The 27,065-nt window shown below is 36.8% G+C and overlaps 1 protein-coding gene and 1 long non-coding RNA gene across 3 annotated transcripts in view; one reads left to right on the top strand and one right to left on the bottom strand.

Moving 5' to 3' along the window:
* Nucleotides 1–779: 779 nt before the first annotated feature.
* LOC136851221 (uncharacterized) lies at nt 780–17,096 on the bottom strand. Of its 2 annotated transcripts, none has more exons than XR_010856820.1 (5): nt 16,951–17,096; nt 8,440–9,135; nt 7,369–7,476; nt 6,209–6,475; nt 780–5,198 (listed from the first exon to the last, which is right to left on the bottom strand). It is a non-coding gene; the product is annotated as an uncharacterized lncRNA (long non-coding RNA). The 2 variants fall into 2 exon arrangements; XR_010856821.1 differs by having other exon boundaries at nt 6,269–6,475.
* Nucleotides 17,097–26,266: 9,170 nt separating this feature from the next.
* The window catches only part of LOC136850953 (uncharacterized), an 849-nt gene continuing 50 nt past the window's right edge, over nt 26,267–27,065 (top strand). The window contains exon 1 of the mRNA XM_067124934.1: nt 26,267–27,065. This exon is cut by the window's right edge and continues 50 nt beyond it. Coding sequence (XP_066981035.1) covers nt 26,267–27,065 — 799 coding nt within the window.

Below are 27,065 nucleotides of genomic sequence, written 5' to 3'. Positions count from 1 at the left end.
CTTATACTTAAATGTTCCCCGTTTTCTACGAGATTTAATACAACACTCAGATTCTGTAACAAAACGTGGGAGAAAACTTACAAGAAATCTTAGAGAAAGCAGAAAACAGACTGACAAGCTGTATAAACATCGTAGATTTTCTTACAAGTTATTCATAGAAAAATGAAAAATGATTTTTTGGTGGCCAGTATACTAGTTTGATGCAAAATTCTGACAAAAATATACAGGGTCAGTTATTCAGTTCATAAGACACTACAGGTCAACGAAACATTTGCCTAAGTATGAAACTACAGCCATGGGACTGAATGTGAGCCTAAGCTTGTCTTAGAATTAACCTTGCCAAACCCACCTTAGGCTTACTGTACTTCAAATCATTCTCTGACATTTGTGGATCTAACATATCTTCCCTGGAGACATAGAAAAACGGCAGACATCTTGGAAAGCACGAGGGAAGTATATACGAGACTTCTTCCCATCTGGGCAATCAGCTGTTGTCTGTCAGCTTAGAAAACTTGAGCCCTTTGGGTCAGCTTCAAAGTTGGCAACCGACTGGTTTCATTACCTCCAGCTGAGGGAGTTCTCTCCCCTTCGGGGCACTTCAATGCTGGCTCCAAGGAGTCCTTTATTTTCAAGTCTTTTTCTACAATCTTTCCAGTTTTGTGTTCATACAGTGTATATATTTATATATAAGAAGACATCTGTACTTCAGATGAGCAAAAATTCACAATTTTCTTTAAACTGACAGACACTGCTCTAGTTCTCACTTTGCACAAAGTACGAAAAAAGTCCTATTTTCTCAAATATTAAGGTAGTATGAACCTCTTAAATTAATCACATTACAAAACACGAACTAATCAAAATTTACGACAAAAATCTATACAATTCCCCTAAATTTAGCGATAAATGCAAATGTTTTAAAACCCCAAAACTGACGTCAATTTCATACACCAACAATCTAAGATTGAAATAGTATCTATGATCATGGAACAACTAGACACCATGACAGTGTTTTAGGAGTGTGAATGTGTTTAGAGGAAGATTTTTTGAGTGTAAGAATGTTAAGGTTGAGGCATCTAATCCCTGCGTCTAGACGTAATGGAAAACGCACCTCTGAATCTACGTATTGTGAATGAAGGGAATTCAAGTGTGAAACGATGCTTCAGAAAACCATGTCAAGACTTTGATGAGACAAAAATGTGCGTGCGCGCGTGTGTGTGTGTGTTTTATTACAGTATGGAAAGTGAAAGTGTGCAATTCTGCAGCTTGCAAGCTGTGCTGTAAATCTGCAAAGTGTTTCTATGTAACAGCTTTAACAGGAGACTGAAGAAATTCCCTTGAATGTAAAATTTCAATTTGACAGAAATAGAAGTCTGGTCAGAATGGAAGGCTGAGAGGAAGAAATAAGAACAATGCCTAAGTTATTTACATCAGTCTACAATATCTCATTCCTATATCCAGTTTCTATAGATGACAACACTGCAAAATAGTGTTGCTATCTCTGATTATTGCAAACGTTGTCCAGTTGGGAAAATCTATATAGCAGTGAGTCTCCAAATTTAGCTCATCAAACCTAGACTACAATGTCTTCATGATATACCATAACTAAGGAGATGCTGGTTATTATAATTTTCTTGAATTATATTGGTACCACTAGAGTATCTTCAGTAGTTTTTAAGCTTATTTCATTTTATTAGGACCTAACAAAGGCACTAATTGCTTTTCCTAGCTAAATGAAGCCTAAGTCTTGGTGAGAACTGGGCAATAAGCTGAAATACAGAAGTTCTTGTATACAATGAAATAAATTTACAATTTGGTATTACAATCATTTTTCCCATTATTCAAAATTTAAAGTTAAATTTTAAACAATAACAGTTAAATTTTCAACAATAACAGTTCACAGAACCTTGATCTGATAAATTTAAATACAATGGGGACTCTATGCAATAATTCAACACTAAAAACCTACAATTCTCCATATGTCAAGACACTGTTGCACTTGTTCTCCTAAAATTGACTAGACCTACAATTCAGGAATAATTCAATTTCTCAAATAACTGACGCTAGAGCCACAAGCAATTGAAGACATATACCTTCTTGAAATGTAACTACTGTATACAGACAATTTCAGAATTGATTTGGGTCCTAAGCTTCGATAGAACTCTTCTGTTAAGATTCAATTTCCAGCAACTGTTCTTGGGCCAAGTCTAAGCATAACAAAAATCTCTGATTATCAAAGAACTTCCCCTTTAGGTTTTCCAACTTTGCTGTTCAACTTCTTTAACCTGACCTTACTCCACTTTACACCTTAAGTGGAAAACCTGTCCCTCTGTGAGAACCTTACAAGGAAAGAGATACACGACTTGATCGTCTCCTAAAACAGGTAAAAAAATAGTAATTCAATTAAATAGCAACTCTCCTAACAGCTAAGAAGTCCGCTTAGAATGAATTTCCCTTTCGTAGTTAATGAAGGTCTGGAAATATCACTGACTAGTTCTCAAGGCAATTTCAACCTTCCCCAAAAGTCTATCTATCAATGTAACATTAAGACGAATAAAACCTTCTGAGAAATTGATCCATATACTTAAGATGCCATCGTTAACAAGACTTAACCTCATTTAAAGTTACACTTTCAAATCGAGTTTACTGATTGATTCATTTACCCACAATATAATATTCATAAAAATCCCAATTATCCGCAAATACCGTATTCAACAGGATGGAATCATTTACCTAATATACCATCGGTAATAGTGCCAAATGCTTGGAATTTGAGTTTACTTATTATTTATCTACAATACATCTGACAACAATTCCAAGCTGCCCTCAGAGTAACCTCCCCATGCCAGCCTCAGTGTCTTGAAATATGCAGAGATGCCATGACAATAATGCTCTTGATGAGGTCCTCTCCAATATTCACACAATTAACCTATGTTTAATATTAAGCAAGACGCATATTTTCACAGCAAGCTCTGTACAAAATTCATGGAGCATCCTTCAACTGCCTGAAAATAATGACAAGTTCTTCTTCATCTCTCATCAAATTTGAGATAAGACTAATTAAGTCCTGAAATAACTCCTGTGTTAACGGTGCAAATGTGTCAATGCTTCAAGGATCAGTTTTCTCTCTTGTATTAAACAGAGCCTTTCAATAACCTAAGTTTTAAACTACTACAGAATTCATTCCAAAGGACATCTGACAGATAAATAAAGTAATAGACTATGAATGAAGGCTTATCTCCAAGTCCCTGCTATGATGGAAGCCAGTTTAAGATTATCTGTAAGATTCATCGAGGAAGAATAACAAGAAATCATTTATACATTAGCCAAAAATATGACCTATTCTATAAAGGTCAACACCTCACAGGTCTGAATCCACACAGCTATTCCTAACTACACTGACCAATATGAAGATATTGCATAAATTCAGTCAAACCTGTTGTTAGCAACTGTTGAACTTTTTTCTATTGACAGTTGTTGAACTCCTGGGAAATGACTGAAAATAACACGCATGACCTACTATTGACCTCACGTGACCTTCGTACCAAGGCAAGCATGCACTGAACAATGACCTTATGGATACTGCAAATCACAGCTACTCTGATGGAAAAACTTCTCGATATAATATATTGAAAATGTAACCATGGCTACCTAAAGTGTTATACTGCAGTGCACTTGTAAGAAATTCCTGTTTAATATTATGTAGCCTGACACTTCCTCCACTCCTTGATAGATGATAGTCAACTAATAACTGTATCCTGAAATGTACTAAGCTGTTGGTAGGTGATGTTATGTTGACACTGCTCAGAAATTGAAATGAAAACTTTGTGTATCTGAAGACATAACAATTACACTAATGAAATACTTAAACAAGATGTTTAGATAAACAAAACAAAGGCTCTGTATCCTGAAACAAATTAAGTTTTTTGATGGCTAATTTTAAACTGCTATGAATCTTATATAAAAAAATGTATCCTGAAAGTTGCCAGATAGCTAATAGTTTACAAGAAAACTGAAGGACCTACGTATCCAGATACACTGAACTACTTTTGACTGACCTCAGACTGACATTAGATTCCAGATCAAAGCAAAACTATGTATCCCTTTATCCTGAAATATACAGAACTACTTGATGGCTAATATTAAACATATAAAGAATTCATTTTTAAAACCTATGTATCCTAAAAATGGTAGAGCAGAAAGTCATTTTAAACTGGTAAGAAATGGATACAGAACTATCCTGAAGTACTTAGCATAATAAACTTATGAATCTCAAGTAGCAAAGACTGTGTCCTGAAGTATACTGAGGTACCACATAGTTACTGTTTGACTGATATGAAAATAAATTATCAATCTACAGTATATTCTGAAACATTGAACTTCTTACTAGCAATAGAAAAATTTAAGTGGAAAATAAACTGTGTATCCTGAAATATGCTGAACTGACAGCTGGTCTTGAAGTGATAAGAAGTCTTAGCAAGATAAATACAGTTTCTGAAACATACTGAGTTATATTTTACCTGACAATACACTTATAAAAACTCTAGGTAAACGCTTATCAGTTTAAATTAAGCTGGTATGAGCTTTGGGTATAAAATAAGTCTATACATCCTGAACAGTTCTGAGCTACCTGATATTAACATTCAACTGAGAAGACAAGAATGGAAATATTACTCTTGAAATATCAAACCAGTAGCAGGCTTCAGTAATAAAATTTGGCTCCTGAATTATACTGAACTACCTCACATGATATAGCCCCCTACAATTCCTACTTAAAATTACAAGAAGCAAAGCTGAACTCTATCTACCCGACTTTGAGTCAATAGGCGCTGTGATCACCACGATAAGCCAACGCTCATGACTGCAAACTTAACACCGTCATAGTTTTAATTGTCAGCATCCGTAAGATTACAGTCTCCCTCTGTATGAAAGTATGACTCTTCCCAAGATTTATGTTTGGTGGGACCATTTTTTTTTCCACTTCATCTGGCCATAAGGCGACTTGTTGACACAGGTGATCAAGCACTACATTCTACGAGTTTGGTAAATCTAAATGTAGGACTTTCTTGAAGTCAAAGTTCATCATTCATAGAAGATACTTGTGGAACTGCGAGGCGTGACTGAAGAGGAGTCCAATGAACTTATTCCATTTATGCCTGTTCAACTTGCCCCATCTATGCGTGGTGGCTGCACACAATTCCCTGAAGAGATGAAGAAGTTAAAGCCGTCATATCACTTTGAGATCTTTTGGCTTACAAAGTAATGAAAGATGATTCGTTATAGCCAGGCCTCAAACATTCTATACCAAGGCCCCTTTTACTAAAAAGGGCACAGATGGGACAGGGGCTTTTTTCAGACCCGTAATGAGCGTCTGTGGTATTTTATGAAGGACGTCTCAATGATATTAAATTCCATTTTTTCACAGCTACTACAAATATTAATTCAAAATTGAATTGCAATGCAAAAGTGGGAGGCTTTTTAGTGTCAGTTCCTATTAGCAAATCATAGTAAAATATTCTTTTTACTTGCATTCTTATTCTTACTCTTATTATTTATTATTTATGATTTATTAATTATTAATTATTATTATTTATTATCTATTATTTATTAATAATTATTTATTATTATTTATTAATTAATTATTTATTATTATTGCTACTTAAACCTGGCTATAACTTTATAAAACCATTTCAACATTTTCCCGTAATCTGGCAAGATTTTTCAGTGCTAACATTGTCCCACCCCTCTCTAGTTTGTCTTAAATCATCCAAACAGTCTCCTCGTTGGCTCAGTTACTTTCAGAAAAGAGCCAGTTACTGCTCGCGCCAACTACATATCTCAGGGTACTCATACAAAACCAAACCATTTCATATAAAAGACCTTAAATTTGATCACTAGAGAACAGCAGGGAAAATTTAAACAACTCTCCATTTCAGGGACCGCGAGTGATCGTTTTTCTCAATATCTTTCAAACTAATTATTTTATCGAAATGGTACTTTGACACAGTGTACAAGACACCACCTGCTAATTTTTGGTAATATAGTGCATCGTCAAATGGTTTTAGTTAAGTACCAAGATGTTTTATGTAAAAGTTGCTAATATCTGAAATGAAATGCAGTCCTTCGTAATTGATAGCATATGATGAAAAGTATTTCCCCAAAAGTGAAAGATTTGAAAGCTATATTACTCCCACAAACTTTCTTCTTTTACCTCATGTTTTTCGACCAGCAGTCCTAGCAATCAGATTATCAACATTTGATCATGGAATACCTGAAAGCAATGCTTGCCCAGCTGCTGCCTGAACTGAACTGACTATCGAAAGTCCCTCTGCATTTTGTGGTCTACTTTCCGCATCTGGTGTCCACTCGCCTTTGGGAAGACCAGCCATCTAGTGGGACTACTTTGAGACAATGAAGGTTAGGCTCTCTGCTGGGTCTATTCTAACCACCCAAGTACGTTCAGTAATGAACCATGAACCTGCGAATGAAAAATCTTTATATAGAAGGCAAGACTTACTCGTATAAGAAATGGTATAACCCAAACCTTCCTTTAATGAATTGATCAACACACAACTCTCCTATTTACTTCCTGATCTGACGTAGCTTAGTATGAAATGTAAGTGACAAAGATCAACATGGGAAAAATCCCAGTACAAACTATACATATATTGTAAAATCAGTATGCTTAATGGCAGATTGCTAATCAACTTTCATTATATGGTATCAATATTACGGATTCCATGAAAACCAACTCTTTGAAAACACAGCATTCTTTCGATGCAGGAGGCCTTTTGAGTATAGCGTTGTCAAACGTCAGATGACGTCACACTTATCGAAAGGTTTAATCTGTAGTTCACAATACAGTTACTGTACTGCAGCTGTTAGGCAAAAACTTGTGACTTAGAATGTCAATAGGCTGCTGTAAAAAGCGTTGAAACAAATCAGATTCTGACGAACTGTACATGACTAACATAAATCTTCTAAGTTCCCAAGTAACTAATTTATTGCAATAATTCCCTTCCCGTGAATAATTAGACCCATAAATCGTGAGAGCAATACCACTTGAGATTAATCCAGTATCTGACTCTTATTTTTTCTTCAAGAAATCTTTTGAGAAAACCAACATTTGGCTGAAATACTGAATACTAAAATGACAGACTATTTCTTCAGCTCCATCCAAAGAGCTTTGAGAATTCTTGTAACAGACCAGTGTTCCTTATCATGATACATTGGCTCCCATGACTGAGAATTAGACTAATGCACAAATAACTAAGTACACTTTATTATTCATATCTATAGTTACACTGCATGTAAAGCATATGCTTTCTAATCTTTGATCAGGTCAAAGAAAGTGATTTGCACATTCCTTACCAATAGGGAGTAAGTGGCCACTCGATGGTATTGTTGCAGAAAAATCGAATCTTGAAGATGCCTTGTCATGGCTCTGATGAGGTCAGTTGTTCGTGACGCCCAAGGAACCTGAGAAACACATTAATCGTTAGTCTGGTTTCAGTTAAATTTAAATCTCACTTAAACCACAGCAGAGGGATTAGACCTATGTAGTATTTGGAAGCTAATTATCTTGACAAATAATACAAGAAAATGAGTTTTAATCCTTCAAGTACCCTGACTATACAGCACATTACACGTCCAAAGCTTAGGCAGCACAGTTGAGTTATAAGGGAGGACTAATTCAGGAAGCAGTTTTGGTAAAAAAAAACATAATTGAACTTTACTGACAGATGTATAATGACTTAAGTGAATGGGGGTGCCACTTAGCCTACTAACAAGGTTCTTGAAACCTTTTAGCGATGTAACAGAAACCCCTCAAAAACTACCTGCAGCAAGGTAATTTTCTATCTTGTACACATTTCATAAAAGTACTTCACTAACTTCATGTTAACAGACAGGTTATGGAAATAAACAAGCTGCATAAGCAGAATACCTCTATCAAACAGATTTAGCACAGTAAATTATTCTGTGCAAATGTGGAGAGTGAACTCGCTCAAAGAATCAACAAAGCATTTTTTTGTAGACCTTCTTATGTCAAAGAATGAACTAGGAATGCAGTTCCTGGCCCTCTTCGCGTTTTTGTGATTCAAAAAGACACTTCTGGTAGTAAGTTGAGTTTTCAGTTCTGTGTAAATTTAATAACCTATTCCTATTTTATATAACACTCTTGCGTCTCTGACTTCCTAATGAGCTCCTTAATATTCTTCGGAAGCTTCACTTTCAAGTCAATGGCTCCTTTGGTGGGCTTGTTCCACGTGAATATAATATAATAATAATACCTAGCCAATACATAAAACTTTCAGCAAAGCCAGTGTTTATTGTAAAAATGACTTATGCAATTTTTTACTGACAGTTTGTACTCGCACTGACCCTGGAGTTAAGGACTGATTATAGTTTTTTTTTTTTTTTTAACTTGTTCATTAAACTTACCGAATTCAATCGATGACTGCCGACTGCCCTGTCATGAATGGTGAGCAGCAGTCTGCCTCCTCCTCGACGTCAGTTCACAGACTTGGCTGTTCAAGTGGTTCCTGGTCCCTCCCCCCTTCCTTTCCATTCCAGCTGAAGTCGTTGCTGTACATACATAAGGTCAGTTTGATGCAACCCAGTCAGTGACCATACAGACAGTAAAGAAGATTGCTAACAATACCTCAGGCACTCAAGAAATGAAGAGAAATTTGTCTCCAAGTGACCTACATATATGTTTACAATAGTATTCACTATTTAACTGTCCTCGGTTTAAAACCTGTAGTAAGTAAATCATGGGCCGAGGCTCACTTTATCTTGAATCCCTTCTTGTCTGGCCGACCTCTTTTCTTAGTGGGTCCTGGTTAAGCTGTTCCCAAAAACTGACTGAGGACAGTGTTGACTTCAGAGGTGAATGTCCCTCTCACACTGATGACATCAAGACAACGCGTTTGCAATTATAGACCTCGTACCCAATTTTGCTTTCTTAGGGACATTTCTTTGTCCTCTGATATTATGACAATGACCGTATCTGGATTTTGTTTTTAAAGAGAGTATCTTCATGACTTGATTTTGTGATTTGTACCAAACTGACCTTTTTGTGAATGTAGTGAGACGACTTGAATCGGAATGGCTGCAGACCTTGAAGCCAAAACTCCTCTGAAAAAGATTTCCTATATTAATTACCTATTAGGAAAAAACTCCGACACAGGCAACAGTTATAACAGATATAAATGGATGTCTCCAGTTAAAAAAAAATTGTGACTACATAACTCCTCAAGTGACACAGTTACGAGTCAATGAGAATCTCCAAGTTACTACAGTTTCTGGAATTTCTTTCACGACTCCTTTCTGGTGTCGTGTCACAAGAAAAATGTCTAAATACCAATAAGTTATATGACACTGGAAACGAGATTGAAAGTCAAATCATTCGGAATCTAAACACATTGACAATTTCTGATAGAATGGTATGGAAAGCGCATTTCCTTCAGAAAATGCTTTCGACAGACACACTTGGTACCCAGTGTGCCAAGACTTAGCAGCGTTTAGCTCAGCTGTTGGACGCAATCAAATACGACGGAGAGTTGAGCTAGAACGAACAGGACGTATCGAAGAACGCTGTTAGAGATTCGGGCGTTGTACTCAAAGTGTTCTGTGGGCTTTTACCAACAATCCTTTATTGTGATTTCTACCATCAATATGACTGACCTCGACTAAATAATGACCTGACACCAGTAATGACTTCTGTGATTGAATGAAGCTGTCTTCTCTCTATAGAAGTCCTGTGGAGTAGCAAAACTGAACTGAATACACAGTATATCAGTATTATTTCCCACTTCATGATCTTCATTTTTTTTTTTTACCAGAATTCAACTGACATTCTCGCCTTACTCAAAATAATAACAGTGTCCCTCTTGTCTACAATGACGCCAGATAAAGATTCCTACGGGTAAAAAAAAAAAAAAAAACTGGTAAGACTGGTGAGTAACAGCCATATTGTGATTGTCACTCAACACATCCTAAGTACAATTCCTCATTTGTAAACAAAATGACTAAGGCCAGCAAAAGCAATGGCAAGGTGCTAAGCAAGCTTCATTTACGAAATATCCGAGGTACCATCCTTCACATGCATTAACACTGTGAGAAGTTATAGCGAGAAGTAATGAGAGTGAGGGAATTACCTCAACGCCTTCGAATATTGGTGGAACGCCTTCCGTTTGTCTGACCTGGGAGTTGTCGCAGACAGGTCTAAAGCTCTTTAGAATCATGATTGGTTACCTACATTCAGTGTGAAGCTAATGCTTCTTTTTCTAACGATGATAATAGTCCTAAAAATGAATCCCCGGTTGTAAATCTTATTCCTTTTTATTCAAGGCCACTTATATAGATTTCAAGTTTTGACTGTCAAGTCATAAACCCTGCTTTAAAAATGATTAAAATGACTGGTCAGCTATGCATAAACAATGACAGAACCTACAGGCCTTACAAGCAGTCACCAAAGGGTACAGAATTCCCGCTGAAAACCGCTTATGTAATAATAATAATAATAATAATAATAATAATAATAATAATAATAATAATAATAATAAAAGAGACTCATGCGCTCCTTCAGAATTCCTTCCTTGAAAGCCAATTGTTTAACCCACCAACAACGTACAATAAATCCAGTTCCCAAAAGAACAGCAGTTCTAGGTAAAAGGGAGTCAAACTGTAATAAAAAATCAGAGCCTATATAACAGTTTCAAAAGCGTCTGGCGACTGTCAAAAGGGAACATCTCTCCATGGAGTAGTGTATTCTGTCCACCTTACCGGACAGACACTAAGAAAACAAGCACTGGGCATTCCTGTTGAAGCATCTGCTCGTAGAGTTATAAAGCTCCACAGCATTTGCCACGTTCAGGGTTTTACACCAATATTCATTGCAAAACATACCTCCTCAGTGCTCATTACCATTAACAAAATCTAGAAGCTCAAATGGCACAAACATTCGCAGTGTTGTCATTTTAAACTGGCACAGAATGAAAAAAAATATTCCTTATTAATATCATCTACCACAGGAACTTCAAACCACAGCAAAGATACAAGATTCAGTCGATTCAATCACTTCATCCCAGATGGTGGAATACTTAATCGGTTTACTTTCGATCTCTGTGTAATGAGGGGTGTTTGGTTGAAGGTAAATTGATATGGTGCTTCTCCCCTGTAGCCTATTTGATGGATCCTGAGGAAGAGCAGATAGATGGTATTCTAATAATTTACTTACATTTTCATTTATTTAGTTTTTCATTTACCTGTTTTTCTAATAACTGATCCTCTGTATTTACCTTCTGTTATTTCTCTTCACCTTCTGAGCTTACTTCTTTCGAGTGAACACCTAAATACGCTTTGGAAACTTGAATTTCAAGTCAGTGGCCCCTTTGTGGGCTGCTTCCATATGAATAGGGTTCTTCTCTCTGAATAATAATAATAATAATAATAATAATAATAATAATAATAATAATAATAATAATAATAATAATAATAATGAGATGCTGTCATAACGACGACATCCTGAGAGTCTCTGAGTAAGGAATGGTCTCTCCACCTCTGGTCTATCAAACAACGACTGTCAGAAAGGACACCTAAACGAGGAACAACATAATTACCTTCAGGAACCACTTGATATCCTATTTAGTGCACTTTGCATGAAAGCACTTTTCCTACCTCACTTTCATAAACAGGTCTCATAGACAAATCAGAGGCACAGGGTGAATAACTACGTAAAATATACAAAGGACGTCAAACTTAATATTCAGTATGGAATCTGAATCAGAGCTTGAATGGAACTGGGTTCACAAGAATGTTCCTATAAGAACTAAATGTAAAACCTTCAGTAAGGTCAATGTTTATGGCAAAAAGGGTTCATGCATAATTTACTAAAAGTAAATATTTTTGCTCTCGTATCGTTGCCAGACGCACGATTATGGCTAACTTTAACCTTAAATAAAATAAAAACTACTGAGGCGGCTAGAGGACTGCAATTTGGTATGCTTAATGATTGGAGGGTGGATGATCAACATACTAATTTGCAGCCCTCTAGCCTCAGCAGATTTTATTTGCGGAAATAATAACGATAGTTTTCTTTTCAGAAAACTAATAAAAACCTCACCGAGTTCAGTACATCCATAAAACCCCTTTGATACAACTCAGTTCGTTACTTTTCAAATAATCTAAACACTAAGATTGATTTCTTCAAACATTTAAGACTTTTATCACACACAAACTATCTCATCTCTCAGCTCAATCGAAGTTGACACATTTCAGATATCTACCTCGTTCGTCTTGCAACTCTCATAATTACTTGTTAATTATCTATTTGTATTACTCTGAATAAATCCGTCATTGCAATATAACTACCTTAACTACCAAGTTGATTTTGCAATTATAAATCTCTAAGGTTATATAAGCAATTTATTGATTTGATTTCTCGATACTAGCTTACCGAAAAAAAGATTCAAAACTTCCTCATGCATTTCCTCCACAATGAATAAAACTCCAACATAACACTAATTTCAAAACTATCGCTTTACTGAGCCCGCGTGACTATTTTTTCTTCTTCTTCTTCTTCTTATTATTATTATTATTATTATTATTATTATTATTATTATTATTAGATGAAACCTATTCACATGGAACAATCCAATCACCAAAGGAGCCACCTACCAGCGGACGAGTATAAAATTTCGCTGCTAAGATTGAGTTAACATTTACGTTTCTAACTGGATTTAGCCAGCAAATCAATTACGTTTTAATCTGTCTTATCCAGTAACTAATGAATTAAACGCTCTAATAATAATAATAATAATAATAATAATAATAATAATAATAATAATAATAATAATAATAATAATAATAAAAAACCGTGAGTTGTATCGAACTGTCTTTAATGGATGGATTGAAACCACTTTGATCGAGATGTGCACAGCCCCTGAAGTGAAACCTCGTCCGTAAACAAAAATCTATCAACATTCACTACTTATTATGAAATAAGTTTGATAAAAATAATCACGGAGAGGCCTAAAACTACAAAGGAATTGCACCAGTTAATTCCTCAAGAAATATCAGCTTTGGAGCAATGAAAGCCACAAATTTTTCTCTTCGCAATGGTTCACACTGGTGGCCAGTCAGAAATGTTTAAAATGCCATCCAGTATTAATTATTCTGTTACCAGTTCCTGATAGTCAACACGACTGACCCATTCTAAAAGAATGGCAAGCAGTGTGCCCATTTACTTCTTACAATGCCTTTAAACTTAAATGAATTTAGAATTTAGGCCAAAAGCCAAGCATTAGGACTAATGAGGTTATTCAGCGCTGAAACAGAAATTGAGAGTAAAAGCTTTGAAAGGTGTGACATGAGGAAAAAAAAAAGCAGTTGAAGAAGCACTATGAATCAGTTGTTAGGAGAGGGTTGAGGAAAGTAAGATAGAAGAAAGAAATATGACAGGAGGTACAGTAAAAGAACGAAAGAGGTTGCAGCTAGCGGCGACACGCTGCAAAGAACCTTGGTAATACCTACAGTGCCCCACACGAGGTGCACTGACGATACTGGTGCACTGGGGCTAATGACTTAGAAACTATGGAAATTTGTTGGTAACGTAAGTTCAGTAAGATTTCAGTCCACGTTTCACTCATTTTAAAGACAAAAAGGCCTTTAACGTCAACCCAGTCTTTTAAAAACAGAAAACACTGACATAGCTGATCTGATACAGGCCAGAAATCACTTCTGATTTCAAGACCACACCGTGACTGAACTCTCCTTATAGGAACATTATATCTTCACTTAACACATGAAATGCTGTACAACGGCTTTATCAACTATCTAACAACCTCCTAAAGGCTATTCATCTCGATCCAGCTTGGTCTATTGACCTGCGTTTACTCAAAATGATTGAGTATGTATTTGCCAACCATCCTCAACCGTGAATTCCTAGACCTATGTGCTACTTTGATTGTACTGAAAAGAGACCGTGTTCATAATTCAACTTGTTAACTAAAAATCGAGCCATATCTTTGTCACTCCACACTTGTACTACTCTCTCGGGTCTCTTCAAAGGTCAATCAGCTCTCTCGTAAGTCTTTGCATATTCTACACCTCCTCAATGGCGCTGCCCTCGCTCTCTCTCTTTCTCTCGTAAGTCTTTGCATATCTACACTTTCCACAGTGCTACTGCTCTCTCTCTCTCTCTCTCTCTCTCTCAAAGCTTTTAGCCTTGAATGGACATTGAACAGTGAAGATTTAAAAAAAAAAATGGCAGGGTTTGGAATCTTTTTAATTACTGACGTGAGGGTAATTCTATATACTAGCTCCGCGCCTGTTTTTACCTTTTCAACTGGTTTTTTCTACACTTTTAGGGGTTCTGATACCGGCGGTGCATCTGTTTGTTGTCGGCCAAATGGAATGTCCCTTCGGGGCTGTTGGGTACCCATACGTTAACAAGTTATTGCACTTGCCGGACGGGATATGAACCGTTCGAACCATACGTAGCCGTGCTCTGTCTTGTGAAGATCGCGTATGGAAACCCCTTGTTGGATTGACTTCAGGGGTTAATTACAGGTTAATTACACTCGAGCGCCAAAAAATTAAAGGTAAATTCATAATAGGCAACCAAAAACTGTAGAAAAAGTTAAGTTTGAAGGCAGTCGCCGCCGCGGAGCTACTATATAGTTCTACCCTGAAATTTTGCATCGGGATGGGGAAAGAATTCTCAACTATAACGGTCTTGCTTTGAAGCTCAATCACTGCGCAGGCGCCGAGGATCATTTGGTCACGGGAAGAAATTGTTCATAATCCCTCACTTTCAAACGTTTTCCAGAAAGTTAAAAATGAAAACGGGGGGCATTACCATCCTAAATGTGCTGATACCACCATCGGGGCTACTTTCCTAATAGGTCGAGTAGTATCGAACTCTGGAAATAGTGTTGTTATAGGTTAAGGTGTCCAGATAAACTGCATAGGCCTATTCATTTTTGTCTTAAAACTCAGATAGCAGCCTTGGTTCTAAGCGTGGGATTGTAACAAATTCGTTGCATTGATAGCCTACTTATAACCACCAGATTACCAGCGTAATTTTAAGCTAATCAGCGGAATATCATTGTTACCAAGGCTGGAATTTTAAACAGTTCATGTTCCCCAGTGGGCTTCATCAAAAAATGGCGTTGCTTTCAAAATGTGTTCCGGTGTCGAGGTAAAACTGCTTATTTTCATTTACTCGAAAAAGCCATTCTCTTAATCCTAACATAAAATGTATTTTTGAAAGTATAACTCGAGCTCTAATGACCGTTCAAACGTGGGAAAAACAACATATGACTCTATTAACATCAAGAAAAAAAAAAAAATATGCGCCGAAGTTTCCTCGGCGCAATTGAGTTTTCTGTAGAGCCGCTACTGTGTATAATCAAGGCCACCGAAAATAGACCTATTTTTCGGTGGTCTCGGTATAATGCTGTATGAGCTGCGGCCCATGGAACTTTAACCACAGCCCGGTGGTGGCTTATCCTATATCGTTGCCAAAAGAACGATCATGGCTAACTTTAACCTTAAAATAAAAACTACTGAGGAGGCTAGAGGGCTGCAATTTGATATGTTCGATGGTTGGAGGGTGGATGATCAACATACCAATTTGCAGCCCTCTAGCCTCAGTAGATTTTAAGATCTGAGGGCGGACAGAATAAATTGCGGACGGACGGAGAAAGCCGGCACAATAATTTTCTTTGCAGAAAACTCTTACACACAATAAAACAAGACACATGCCGTGCAGCTTTCTGGATAAAATACACACGTATTTTGAATGGTATAACTCGAGGTCTAATGACTGTTAAAACGTGGGGAAAACAACGTATGAATACCCATTAACATCGGGAAAAAACACACTCTGGAACCTTCACTCGAGAGACTTGTTCAGCACCTAAGTGCTGGGTACGAACAGCGACCTGTCTTTCCTTAGATACCCAGTCTAGGAAGATAAAATACAAGACTGCTCTGCACATACCCGGGCAAGAATACATGACCGCAGTGACCCCTTCCACACGGAAATAAAGATGCGGGAGTTTAGCGACTCTGCCCTATTGTAAATACAGATTTGAGTGGTTGTTTTCCAGAAAAGCTCAGAACGCCGTGTTTGGTACCAGCCCCTCTGGGATGAACGTAAAAACATGAACAAATGACGGTAAATTTATCAAATGATCTCAGTATATTTGTCTGATTATCTAACCCGTACTGCATTATATACACCCTTTCTTCTCTTTGTCCAGTAAAAAAATATTGTCCATTTTTCTGTAAAAAAGTCTAAAATGAGCCAATTGTGATTAATAAAGGGTATCTCAGTGCGTAGTTCTTCTGTATAATCACCGTTTCTGTGAGTCTACCTTCACAGAATGAGGCAACGAACTTTTTAACAGCCAAATGACCGTGCCAGGTGCAAGACCTTTCCAGAAACAGCCTTGTCTCAGACATTTCACGATTCACTACAAAGTTTCAATCAAGTTTCACTTAGAAACATTATAATGCACCAGGTAAAACCACTGCCTTGACCACCAGATCACTTGTTGATTCTGTAATGATGCAAGATCAAGCAACATTGGATGTCAATACAATATCATGATACATTACCAAGTTTTAATAAAGTTTCACTAGGGAATATTCTCAATCACCAGCTAAAACCACTCCCTAATTACCAGACCATTTGTTGATTCAGCAATGATACATCATCAAACACCTGATAACGTATTCCTAAATTGCAAACACACGAAGAAAAACACCCACCTACAAGAAATTGTCCGAGAGAGGCCCTAGTAACCCAGTCTTGCCCATTTCTTAAGTACAAAGAAGCCAGTATATCGACAAATATGGCGTCTTCCAGCTACAAAAAATGGTACAAATTGGATGTCAACATATTCCTAAACTGAAACCACACGAAAAGGAACACCTACTTACAAAATCTTGTCAGAGATGGGCACAGGTCAACTAGCCAATATATCGAGAAATGTGGCGTCCACTAACTGTAAAATTCGTACAAATTGGCCCCCCAAAACACACCTTGTAACACCACAAAAGCCTCTTCAAGACTGAACTAACCCCTCACCTGGTGATCGTTTACTCTTGACCAATCAGCACCTCTAACATGGCTCACTATTCTATTGGCTTTCCTCATTGGCTGAATGAAGCCTTGTTCCCATGGCTAGAAAGCTTGTAAGGTTCTCCACCATTGGCTGGTTGGTGGAATTAGGAGGACATTTCTTAGTGGTCAGTCTCACCTTCAATTAAATAATGAATTATACGAATGGATCATTTTTCTATCAAGAAATTCGGGTATTTGACGGGCCAACAAGACTAAGGATGCATTCTGAATACCATTCTCTAATGCATATACGTCTTTTTGTATGTACTGAAATATTCATTTGTTTTATACAAACATACACACACCCATACACACCATTTTATGTACACATACACATTTACATGTGTATGATTTCAATAACACACATCAGATTCACATAGTTGAATGTAGAATTTAGGCCAAAGGCCAAGCACTGGGACCTATGAGGTCATTCAGTGCTGAAAATTGGAACAGTAAAAGTCTGGAGGGTGTAACAGGAGGAAAACCTCAAAGCAGTTGCACTATGAATCATGAAGAGAGAAAGTATGAAAGGAGGGGTACAGTAAAAGGAACGAAAGGGGTTGCAGTTAGGGACTGAAGGCAAGCTGCAAAGAACCTCAAGTAATGCCTACAGTGCACTGCATAAGGTGCACTGATGACACTACCCACTTACGGGGTTGAAGTATATAGTAATCACTTCTACCTACTTACGTCTTCTCTAACAGGCAGTCTCTGTCCAGGGACCTTACACCGTGCTAGGCCTCTTGACAAGTATGGCATCTCATTATTCCACTCTAAATGCAGTTATGAACTTACATCACTCAAAAGGGACACAACTGGGGACCAAACAGAGTTGCAAAGAACTTCTAGTGTTTACAGACACCACTATTGGAGGTTTGTCCATTGAAGAGGGAAGAACTGAAGAGTCAGGTTCTGGAAGTGCATTTCAATGGAGACCTTATCCAAGCCATTATGACAGTTGAAAGTTTCATTACAACAGTAGTGAAAAAGTAAAGGTTGCTTTACTTATCTGATTCTAGGGGTATATAGTATGTTTTATGTGATTCAGTGAAAGACTATTACTCAAACATGTGATAAACTCAGTCATCTCGACAAGATCCAATGGACTTTCCAACCAATGACCATCAACAAGAATCCAGCCACACTTCGTCTCCTTCAGGAGGAGCTAAACAAGCAAATCTGTAAGTGGACGATCCTCTGTAGAGAGCAGCTTATAAGTCCTCTCAGAAAGAACAACAAAAAACACTTACGATGGATGATACCATGGAATTATGTCAGCAACTTTGCTCAAACAACAAGTGAAGTGGTTATATCTTGACTCCTGCTTCAACTCATTGTAAACAGCTGGCAACAACGTGTAATGTTTATGACAATGCATGGTGAAGGAGAGTAGTTAAAAAGTCCTTCACCTGCAAACTGCTCCTAAGTTAAGGACTTTGCGTACTCAATTTTTTTTTTTTTTTTTTTGCATTTTGCTTAATCGCATGTTTGTGAAATACTTGTAGTAATGTCTGCTCTAGAGCAGGAAACAGTTTATTCTCTGAAGCATTCAGATCCGATAACCCTTCCCCACAGAAGTTATTCACTGTTATCTCTTTATTCACCCCTAACACGATATATGATTTTTATGTATGATGAGTGGCAAGTGAAGAAAACCAAGTTGACTGATGGTGACGCAACAAAGTCGAGTAGTTTTGATTTTCTCGTACACCTGACAGCTATCAATTTTGGAAATTAATTATTGAAGTACGCCTGTGGTTACATATAAATGTGTTGTGCTGGTATTACCTTTATTATATGATACATGTACATGCGCTACCGGGGTCTAAGCGATAGGCAGGGCAGCCGATTCTAGGTTTTGATTAAATCAAAGTCCTTCAAAAAAAAGAAGAACATCTTATTGGTCAAAAATGGGAAAAAGACACGTTAAAAGAAATAGCAAGAAGATTTTTATCATGTTACCTTATGTATCTAGTCTGTGTGTATTGTATTTGTATATTCCATGTATATGTATAAAGGTTATTATTATTATTACTATTATTATTATTATTATTATTATTATTATTATTATTATTATTTATACAGTTGGAATATAGTCAATTCTAGTTTTTGGTTTTAATATAAAGGAAACTCTTATTGGCCTAATGACAGGTGTTTGCTGCTGCCAGCCATTTGCTCTACCTTGCTAATTACACTGCTGGTCTCTTGATCAGAGATTCTTCAACACAGGCCTAATCAGTTCTTGAATAGTCTACTACCTTTAATAAGTCACAAAGAATGGACTAGAAGCCTCAGTCTAAAAGTCAATGTGTAGGAATTTGCAGTCACAATAAAGCTTCATAAGTTAATTAAAACGATAATCTTAACACAATTATAACTAATATTAGTGATTATCGAGCCACTGAATGTAATCAGAGTACATTTAATTGTGCAAAAATGTTTTTAAAGGCCTGAAAAAGCCGATGGTTAGTCAACCTTGTGGCACAAAACTACTACAAAATACACAGAGACTCTGTCATGGCAAAATGTCTCCCAGATTTATGCCTGTAAGCAAATACTCAAATGTACATGGTTTAAAACTTTATGCCTCATAAAAAATCTTTGCTCTCCAAAGTTCAGGATGAACATGTACTCATATTAATGGGTGTACTGAAAATAAAATATATTTTTACAGGACTTGTTTCATACAGCAGTGCAATATTGTTCTTATTTCTGTAGGTTATATCGGGTTGATTGACTGGAAATGTTGTGATGCGTAAATTTAAAATACCTTTCAGAAGGCTTCCAAATACTGTATAGTCCTGTTCCTCCAAAGTATTGCCCCATGTGTGGCAGGCCTGCGCTAAACCATTCACCTTTGAAATAAATCAGTCCATATTTTTATATAAATAAATAATGAACAATTAACGAAATGGTCTGGACATGGGGTACAAAAAAGTTGGTCAGAGAGAGAGCAATAGATCTGGAAACATCATGACTGAGACCTGCAAAAAGACCCAGGAAATCATGGAGAATGAAAAAGATGAAGACCTAGGCTTTTAGGAGTTCAGATAGAGAAGCACAGGACAGAGATTGGCGAGAATTCATTTCATGTCTAACCCTTTTGAAGGGGAAACCTGATAAAAAAATGCTTACCATGATAATCATGATGTTAGGCATCCAGCCTGACTCGAAGCTTAGTTGAAAAAATTATGATCACTTTCTGCAATATACAGTACACATGATTTGTTCTTTCAACTTTGGTTAATCTAACTAGTGCAGTTTTCACTAAGATTGCTGTGAAAAGTAAAGGTTCAGGAAAAACTACAATAATCAATATTAATCATTTAAATGAAGTCACTTTAAGCCAACTACCAAAGAAGATTTTATTAAAGCCAACTTCCCATAATCCAGAATATAAGGCTACAAATAAAAGTTTTGTTCATGTTATCAAATTCTACGTCATATGTCAACTGAAATAAGTCTTCACTACATTCTTATGAATGGAACTTGCAGTCCTGGGGCGGAGTATTTTTTCATGAATGACTGGGAAATTTTAATGAATGATATAAACATGGCCCAGAACACACCATTTTGGGGCTACAGTCAGGTACCAAAGTTGTGCACTTTATGATTATCATAAAGTTGCCAAAATTTGGTGCCTGACTGTAATTACCTAAAATGGTGTTTCTGGGCCAATGTATACAATGATCTGGAGTTCCCAGTCATTCATTGGTTATACAATCAACAATCAGCCTCTTATGTTCTAAGGAACCTAGACCTCCACAATTACAATTTGAGGACCTCACTCTGTGCACAGTAGTGTTGCCAGCTTGAGTGTATTTGTTAGTTTGAAAATACAAGATGCAACGGGTAGGTACACCAGTGTTTCGTAACTTCAAAAGTACTATATGTAAAATACTATATGCATGGGGAAATGAGAGTCCAGTGATACAAAAACACAGCTGGAATAGACTCCCTAACTTTTGATAGTCACTCAATGTAGGAAAAAAGTCCTGAGACCATTATTATCTGCCATTAGAGACTGAACTCTAACGGCCAGTCTATACTGCGGGCATGCCCATCGGGCACTTGCAGCTCTTTATATTTTCTCTCGCTTCTGAAGCAGTGTTACCAGACAATCTCATCGCTCTGGCTCCATACTCAGTCGGTAGGTAAAGTGGAACGGGTTATGGGAACAGTGTCTCATATAATTCAGTTCCAGTAAACTCAATGATAATTGACAGAGTATAAAATGGTATGTAATCTATCTGTCGGCCTAAGAAACAGGAGATCAGCGCCTGCCCTATGAGCCTACAGAGGCCCACGAGGACTTTAACTTTAACTATACTAAATGTTCTTTTAATACAGCACTGGGCCAAAGTAAGAGGTCTCAATAACTAATGGTATGTTTTCGACCAAGCTGCCTACCCTACCAGTTACAAGGAATATCAGACTGCAGGATTTGAATCCTACTGTAGGGGGAGAGCGGTGATGGTTCGGACATTTTTTTTTTTTAATTTCTCTCTAGAAGTCAGAGTTTAAGGAGCAGTGATTTCCTTGGTATGTCAATGTAGCCTCATCATCCTACATTTACCAGTAAATATATCAAGTCCATATTTTTTACTATACTTGAAGCTATTTATCTTCAAGTACAAGTTTCAAAATGTCGGAATCATCCCTACCCATGGTGATGATTCGGACAAGAGCATGGATGATTCGGACAATTATTATAATTGACATTTACCTTCAAGTCAGATGATAAATGAAACAGAAATACCATACGAAGTGTTTTATTGAAATAATCATAATCAACTTAAAGGATTATTCTCTCCCTTAGTGAATGGCAGCCAGAAAATCTACGATGTTTGCCGAGAATAAATGTTATAGTAGTCTTAAAGAATATTGTGACCTTCAAAACAAAAACTAAACTTGAAATATCCTTGCCACCAAATTCTTAAATGACCAAAATTTACTTGAAATTATTCTCCCCATGAGTAAAAACCAAACATAAATCGTAGCTCAAATACTTGAAATTTGTTGTGCCTAAATATTAAATTTGGCCTAACGAATATTGTGTCCTGCAAAGAAAGGCAAAATTTGAAATACCCCTGCTTTTTTTTCATACTCTGCTGAACTGGGTTTGTTTCAGTTACTGCCTCTTTTACCAATAGTTGCTTCATCCTCAATTTCTGAAATTTAAAACTATTAGCAGAAAATTTCTGTGATTTTCTTAAATAAAAACCTGAAATTCAACCCTCGTCTAAATTGCTGATTAATTTGCCTACATAAACTTTGCTACCTTTTGCTGGATCTATCCCAACAAGAACAAAATCTCCCTCCTCTGGGACTTTATCAGTAAAACCCACTTCTGTGTCTTCTATCTCCTCCTCTGAGATGTCAGAAGAATTATTGTTAAGATCGGCTGTCAAGAGATCTTCAAGATGATGAAGGTCTTCATCACTGGTCTGGGCCTCTGTATCTAACTTTTTTGTATTTTTCTTGCTTTTTAATGTTCTTGAGGTACTCATGTGAGGTTGTTGTGCTTTTAGGTGGTGCAGTTGGCTTTGGCCTACCAGTCACAAAAGCCCTGGCAAAGTGACTTTCTTGAAAGAATCAGTGTAATATGGGTGAATGCCAATGGAATGGAATCCAGACTTGAAATTCACATTTTAATTTGTAATTAGGGGGTTCTATGATGGGTTTATGAAGTGCTTTATAAGGTAAAGGTAATGAGGGGCCAATGAATGCATATACACAAAATATAACTTAAATAACGTTAGTGAAAATCTTCTGTTTCTTTGTTGGAATTCATAATTAGTAAAGGTTTGCTAGGAGGGATGATTCGGACACGTCCGAATCATCCCAACCCTAGAATGTCCGAATCATCCCCCACATATCATAACCATTTGATGACACCCTCAACTTCAAACCCTTGCAGATCACAGGCGGGTAATAGCTACAACATCTTCGTCACATAGTACAAATTCACACCCAAAACTCATAATCAGCTCCCATATCATATTCACTACACCAAAGCTTTTGATTCAGACGCAAAAAATTACATTTTTGAGAAAAACCACAAAAATTACCCTCAATCCTAAAGTAAACGACCCTTCGCAACCAAAGTCCATGTGTCAGTGGCGAACAAACTCTCGCGATTTCACGTGATTTCTCAGAGCTGAGGGACCCTTATTTTTTTATTATTATTCTTTATTGACAAAACATTACATAATTCCATATTTACATTTAGTTTGCAAAAAACAGTGTATTTTTTTTTTTTTATAACAATAACTCATCTGTCCCATACATTATAAAATATTTTGTCCATAAAAAGGAAAATTTTTCTCATTCACAATATCCAGCTACCAATCTAACACCACAAGAAGTCCTCACGTACCAACACCAAAATAGAAAATAACCCTTATTTGATTTGTCTAATTGTTTATTTATTTATTCATTCATTCATTTATCTGTTTAAGCTCTCATTTATTCATCGTAAATCTTTATACTTCAAATATATACTGACACAGGTCAATTAAAAATTTTCCTCTCGAAACAGTGATCAATGTTCGCAAAAAGATTTCTAAATTTTTGCCCTTCGATCTTGACCTTTGACATTCAATAAAACATGTGCTTCACTCTGCAAGTCATTACAGACTTATTCTACACCGTCCTGTCTCTATCCGTAGATCGGGGACATTGTACGTACTCTTGTGAAGGCAATTTTCCAGAAATGTACTGTCCGATCTCACTGTCCGAATCATCACCGCTCTCCCTACATGACACGCAGAGTTAGGCCTGAGGAAGTTGATTCTCAGGACAGTTTTTAAATATTTTTTTTTATTTCATCCTACATAAATTATATTGAAAAAATCATACTTCGATTTAGGACGGGCCTAATAAATGATTTTATTTCATCCTACATAAAGTGTATATTGAAAAAATCCTACTTCGACTTAGGACAGGCCAAAAAAATTATTTTATTTCATCCTACATAAAGTATAATAAAAAAAATCCTACTTCGATTTAGGACGGGCCTAAAAAATTATTTTATTTCATCATACATAAAGTATATTGAAAAATATCCTACTTCGATTTAGGACAGGGCTAATAAATTATTTTATTTCATCCTACATAAGTATATCGAAAAAATCCTACTTCGATTTAGGACAAGCCTAATGAAATAATTTTATTTCATCCTACATAAAGTATATTAAAAAAATCCTACTTCGATTTAGGACAGGCCTAATAAATTATTTTATTTCATCCTAAATAAAGTATATTGAAAAAATCCTACTTTGATTTCAGACAGGCCTAATTAATTATTTTGTTTCATCCTACATAAAATATAATAAAAAAAATCCTACTTCGATTTAGGACAGGCCTAATAAATTATTTTATTTCATCCTACATAAAGTATATTGAAAAAATCCTACTTCGATTTAGGACGGGCCTAAAAATTATTTTATTTCATCCTACATAAAGTATATTGAAAAAATATCCTACTTCGATTTAGGACGGGCCTAAAAAATTATTTTATTTCATCCTACATAAAGTATAATGAAAAATCCTACTTCGATTTAGGACGGGCCTAATGAATTATTTTATTTCATCCTACATAAAGTATATTGAAAAATCCTACTTCGATTTAGGACGGGCCTAAAAATTATTTGATTTCATCCTACATAAAGTATATTTAAAAAAAATCCTACTTCGATTTACGACGGGCCTAATAGATTATTTCATTTCATCCTACATAAAGTATACTGAAAAAACCTACTCCATTGAAATTGGGCCTTCTGTGGGCCTAAAACACTGATGCAAATTAAAGTAATGAAAGTGACAAGAAGAATATATTACCAAATCAATATTATTAGTAGGACAGAGAGGTTCACCTTTGAACGGCTCCCTTTCCGTTTCTACTTTGCTCTGTGCTTCCTAATGTATATCTTTTATATTTAAGTATATTTAAGTCTGTTTAAGTATATTATTTCCAAATCAAACTTCTTTCGAAAGATATGCCAATGATAAATTGTCAGTTATTCATTTCTCTTTATCTTCCAACAGAGAGAGAGAGAGAGAGAGAGAGAGAGAGAAGAGAGAGAGAGAGAGAGAGAGAGAGAGAGAGAAGAGAGAGCTAAGGACTGGGAATAGATAGATACACTAAGAGTTAGAGAAATAAATAGATAAACTAAGAGACTATCGTCCTCTCTCTCTCCTAAGAGGTAGATAAATAGAAAAAAAACTATACCAGGAAATTAAGGAAAGCACAATGGACATTTATTTCCACCTACCAGCATCGATAATGCAAAAAATACCAGCTCATCTGAGGAACATAACAGGAGTGAGCGTAGATGTATTTAATCCTATAAGCTAATATATCTAAGATGCATCCCAGACCATCCAAGACTGGAAGATGCAAAATATACAAGATGCTTATAACTCTGAAGTATAATGAAAAAATCACACTGAGGGACCTTAGGAACCCGAACGAATGATAAATTATGTTAAACATTCATCCTACATAAAGTATAAAAAAAATTTACTTCAAAATCAGGAAAATCGTCCATATGGCCTGATATATAAATGATTTTATTTCATCCTATATTCACAGACAATCCACACACACACACAAATATATGTAAGTATACTGGAAAAATATATATATATATATATATTATAAATGAAGTCTTCTGTGTGGCCTAAAACACTGATGCAAAGTTATCCAGTACAGTCCTGAAAAGTCTTCGAGACGTCTTCTCTTGCAGTCCTGTTCCAGTCTCTTGAAGGATTTTCCATGAGAGACTTCAAGGGTCCCACTCTGCACGGGTTTCCCACCAAGGCGCAGGTGGCATATTCCTTTGATAAGCTTTAGCGCAGCCAAGGAAGATTGGTACAGAAAACAAAAATGTTCCAGCTTGTTTGAAAATATACTTAATATTTTTAATGTTACCCTTGGACGTAATATAAAGGATGCCCGCTTTCAAGAGGACAAATGTCTCCGAAGAAAATTCAGGAAGAACAAATTTGCCTGAGTCTCAAGAAACTTGGCGCTAGGAAGAAACACGACGAAGCAAAGACGAGAGGGTCATAATTTTGGAGACTGAACTTTTGGCCTTATATGAAAACCACGAGGAGATGAAGAGAGAGATGGCGGACCAGATACGCCATCTCGAGGAAGAACGGGACCGCCTCCGTAGAGAAAACGCTGCCAAGGACCAGAAGATAAATCGCCTCGAGAGTAAGCTGAGAGGACAAAATTACACACGGCCCAAACCACCGAGCACAGACCAGGAAGGACTGACCTCTCTTATAGCTGAGATCCTCCACGATGAGATCGTAAAAGAGCTGGAAGAGGAGATAGAGGACATAGCTGACGAGTTGATCGAGGAAAGAATTCAAGAGGAGGTGGACGAAATCCTGCAGGAGAGGCAGGCTGAAAGGAGAGCTAAAAGAGAGTGGGACAGACGCGCCTTTCGAGCCATAATCCTGGAACATAAGATAAGAAGAGCTCAGAGAAAGGCTGAGAAAGAGTTGAAGAGACAGAGACAGAAATCCAGAAAGCGGCAAGAGAAGGAGGTGAAAGAGAAAGAGGAAGGCCGCAGGAGAATGGATCAGCAGCGCAGTGAGACACATACGGCAGGAAGACAAGGAGAGGAGGGCCCAAGGAAGGCCGAGCAGCAGAGGAGAAAGGAAGACGTGAAGTCTCACATACGTCGAGAGTACCAGGAGATGAAGGCCCAAAAGAAGGCCGAGAAGGAATGGAGAGAAAGAGAACTCCTTCCCATCCAACTGCTGGAAGAGGCACTGAAGAACAACCACAGAGAATGGAAAAAGAAGGTCAAAAGAGAGATGAAGCAGGAAGAGAGGAGAGGAAGGCCCAGAGGAAGGCTGAAGGAGCCAGGAGAAGGAAAGAACTGCGATCCAGGATCGTGCGCGAAGATCTGGA

This window comes from Macrobrachium rosenbergii, chromosome 23 (assembly GCF_040412425.1).
Source record: "Macrobrachium rosenbergii isolate ZJJX-2024 chromosome 23, ASM4041242v1, whole genome shotgun sequence".
Lineage (NCBI taxonomy): Eukaryota > Metazoa > Arthropoda > Malacostraca > Decapoda > Palaemonidae > Macrobrachium > Macrobrachium rosenbergii.
Note: the sequence above shows the minus strand (reverse complement) of the source record. Positions and strands in the feature narration are given on the sequence as shown.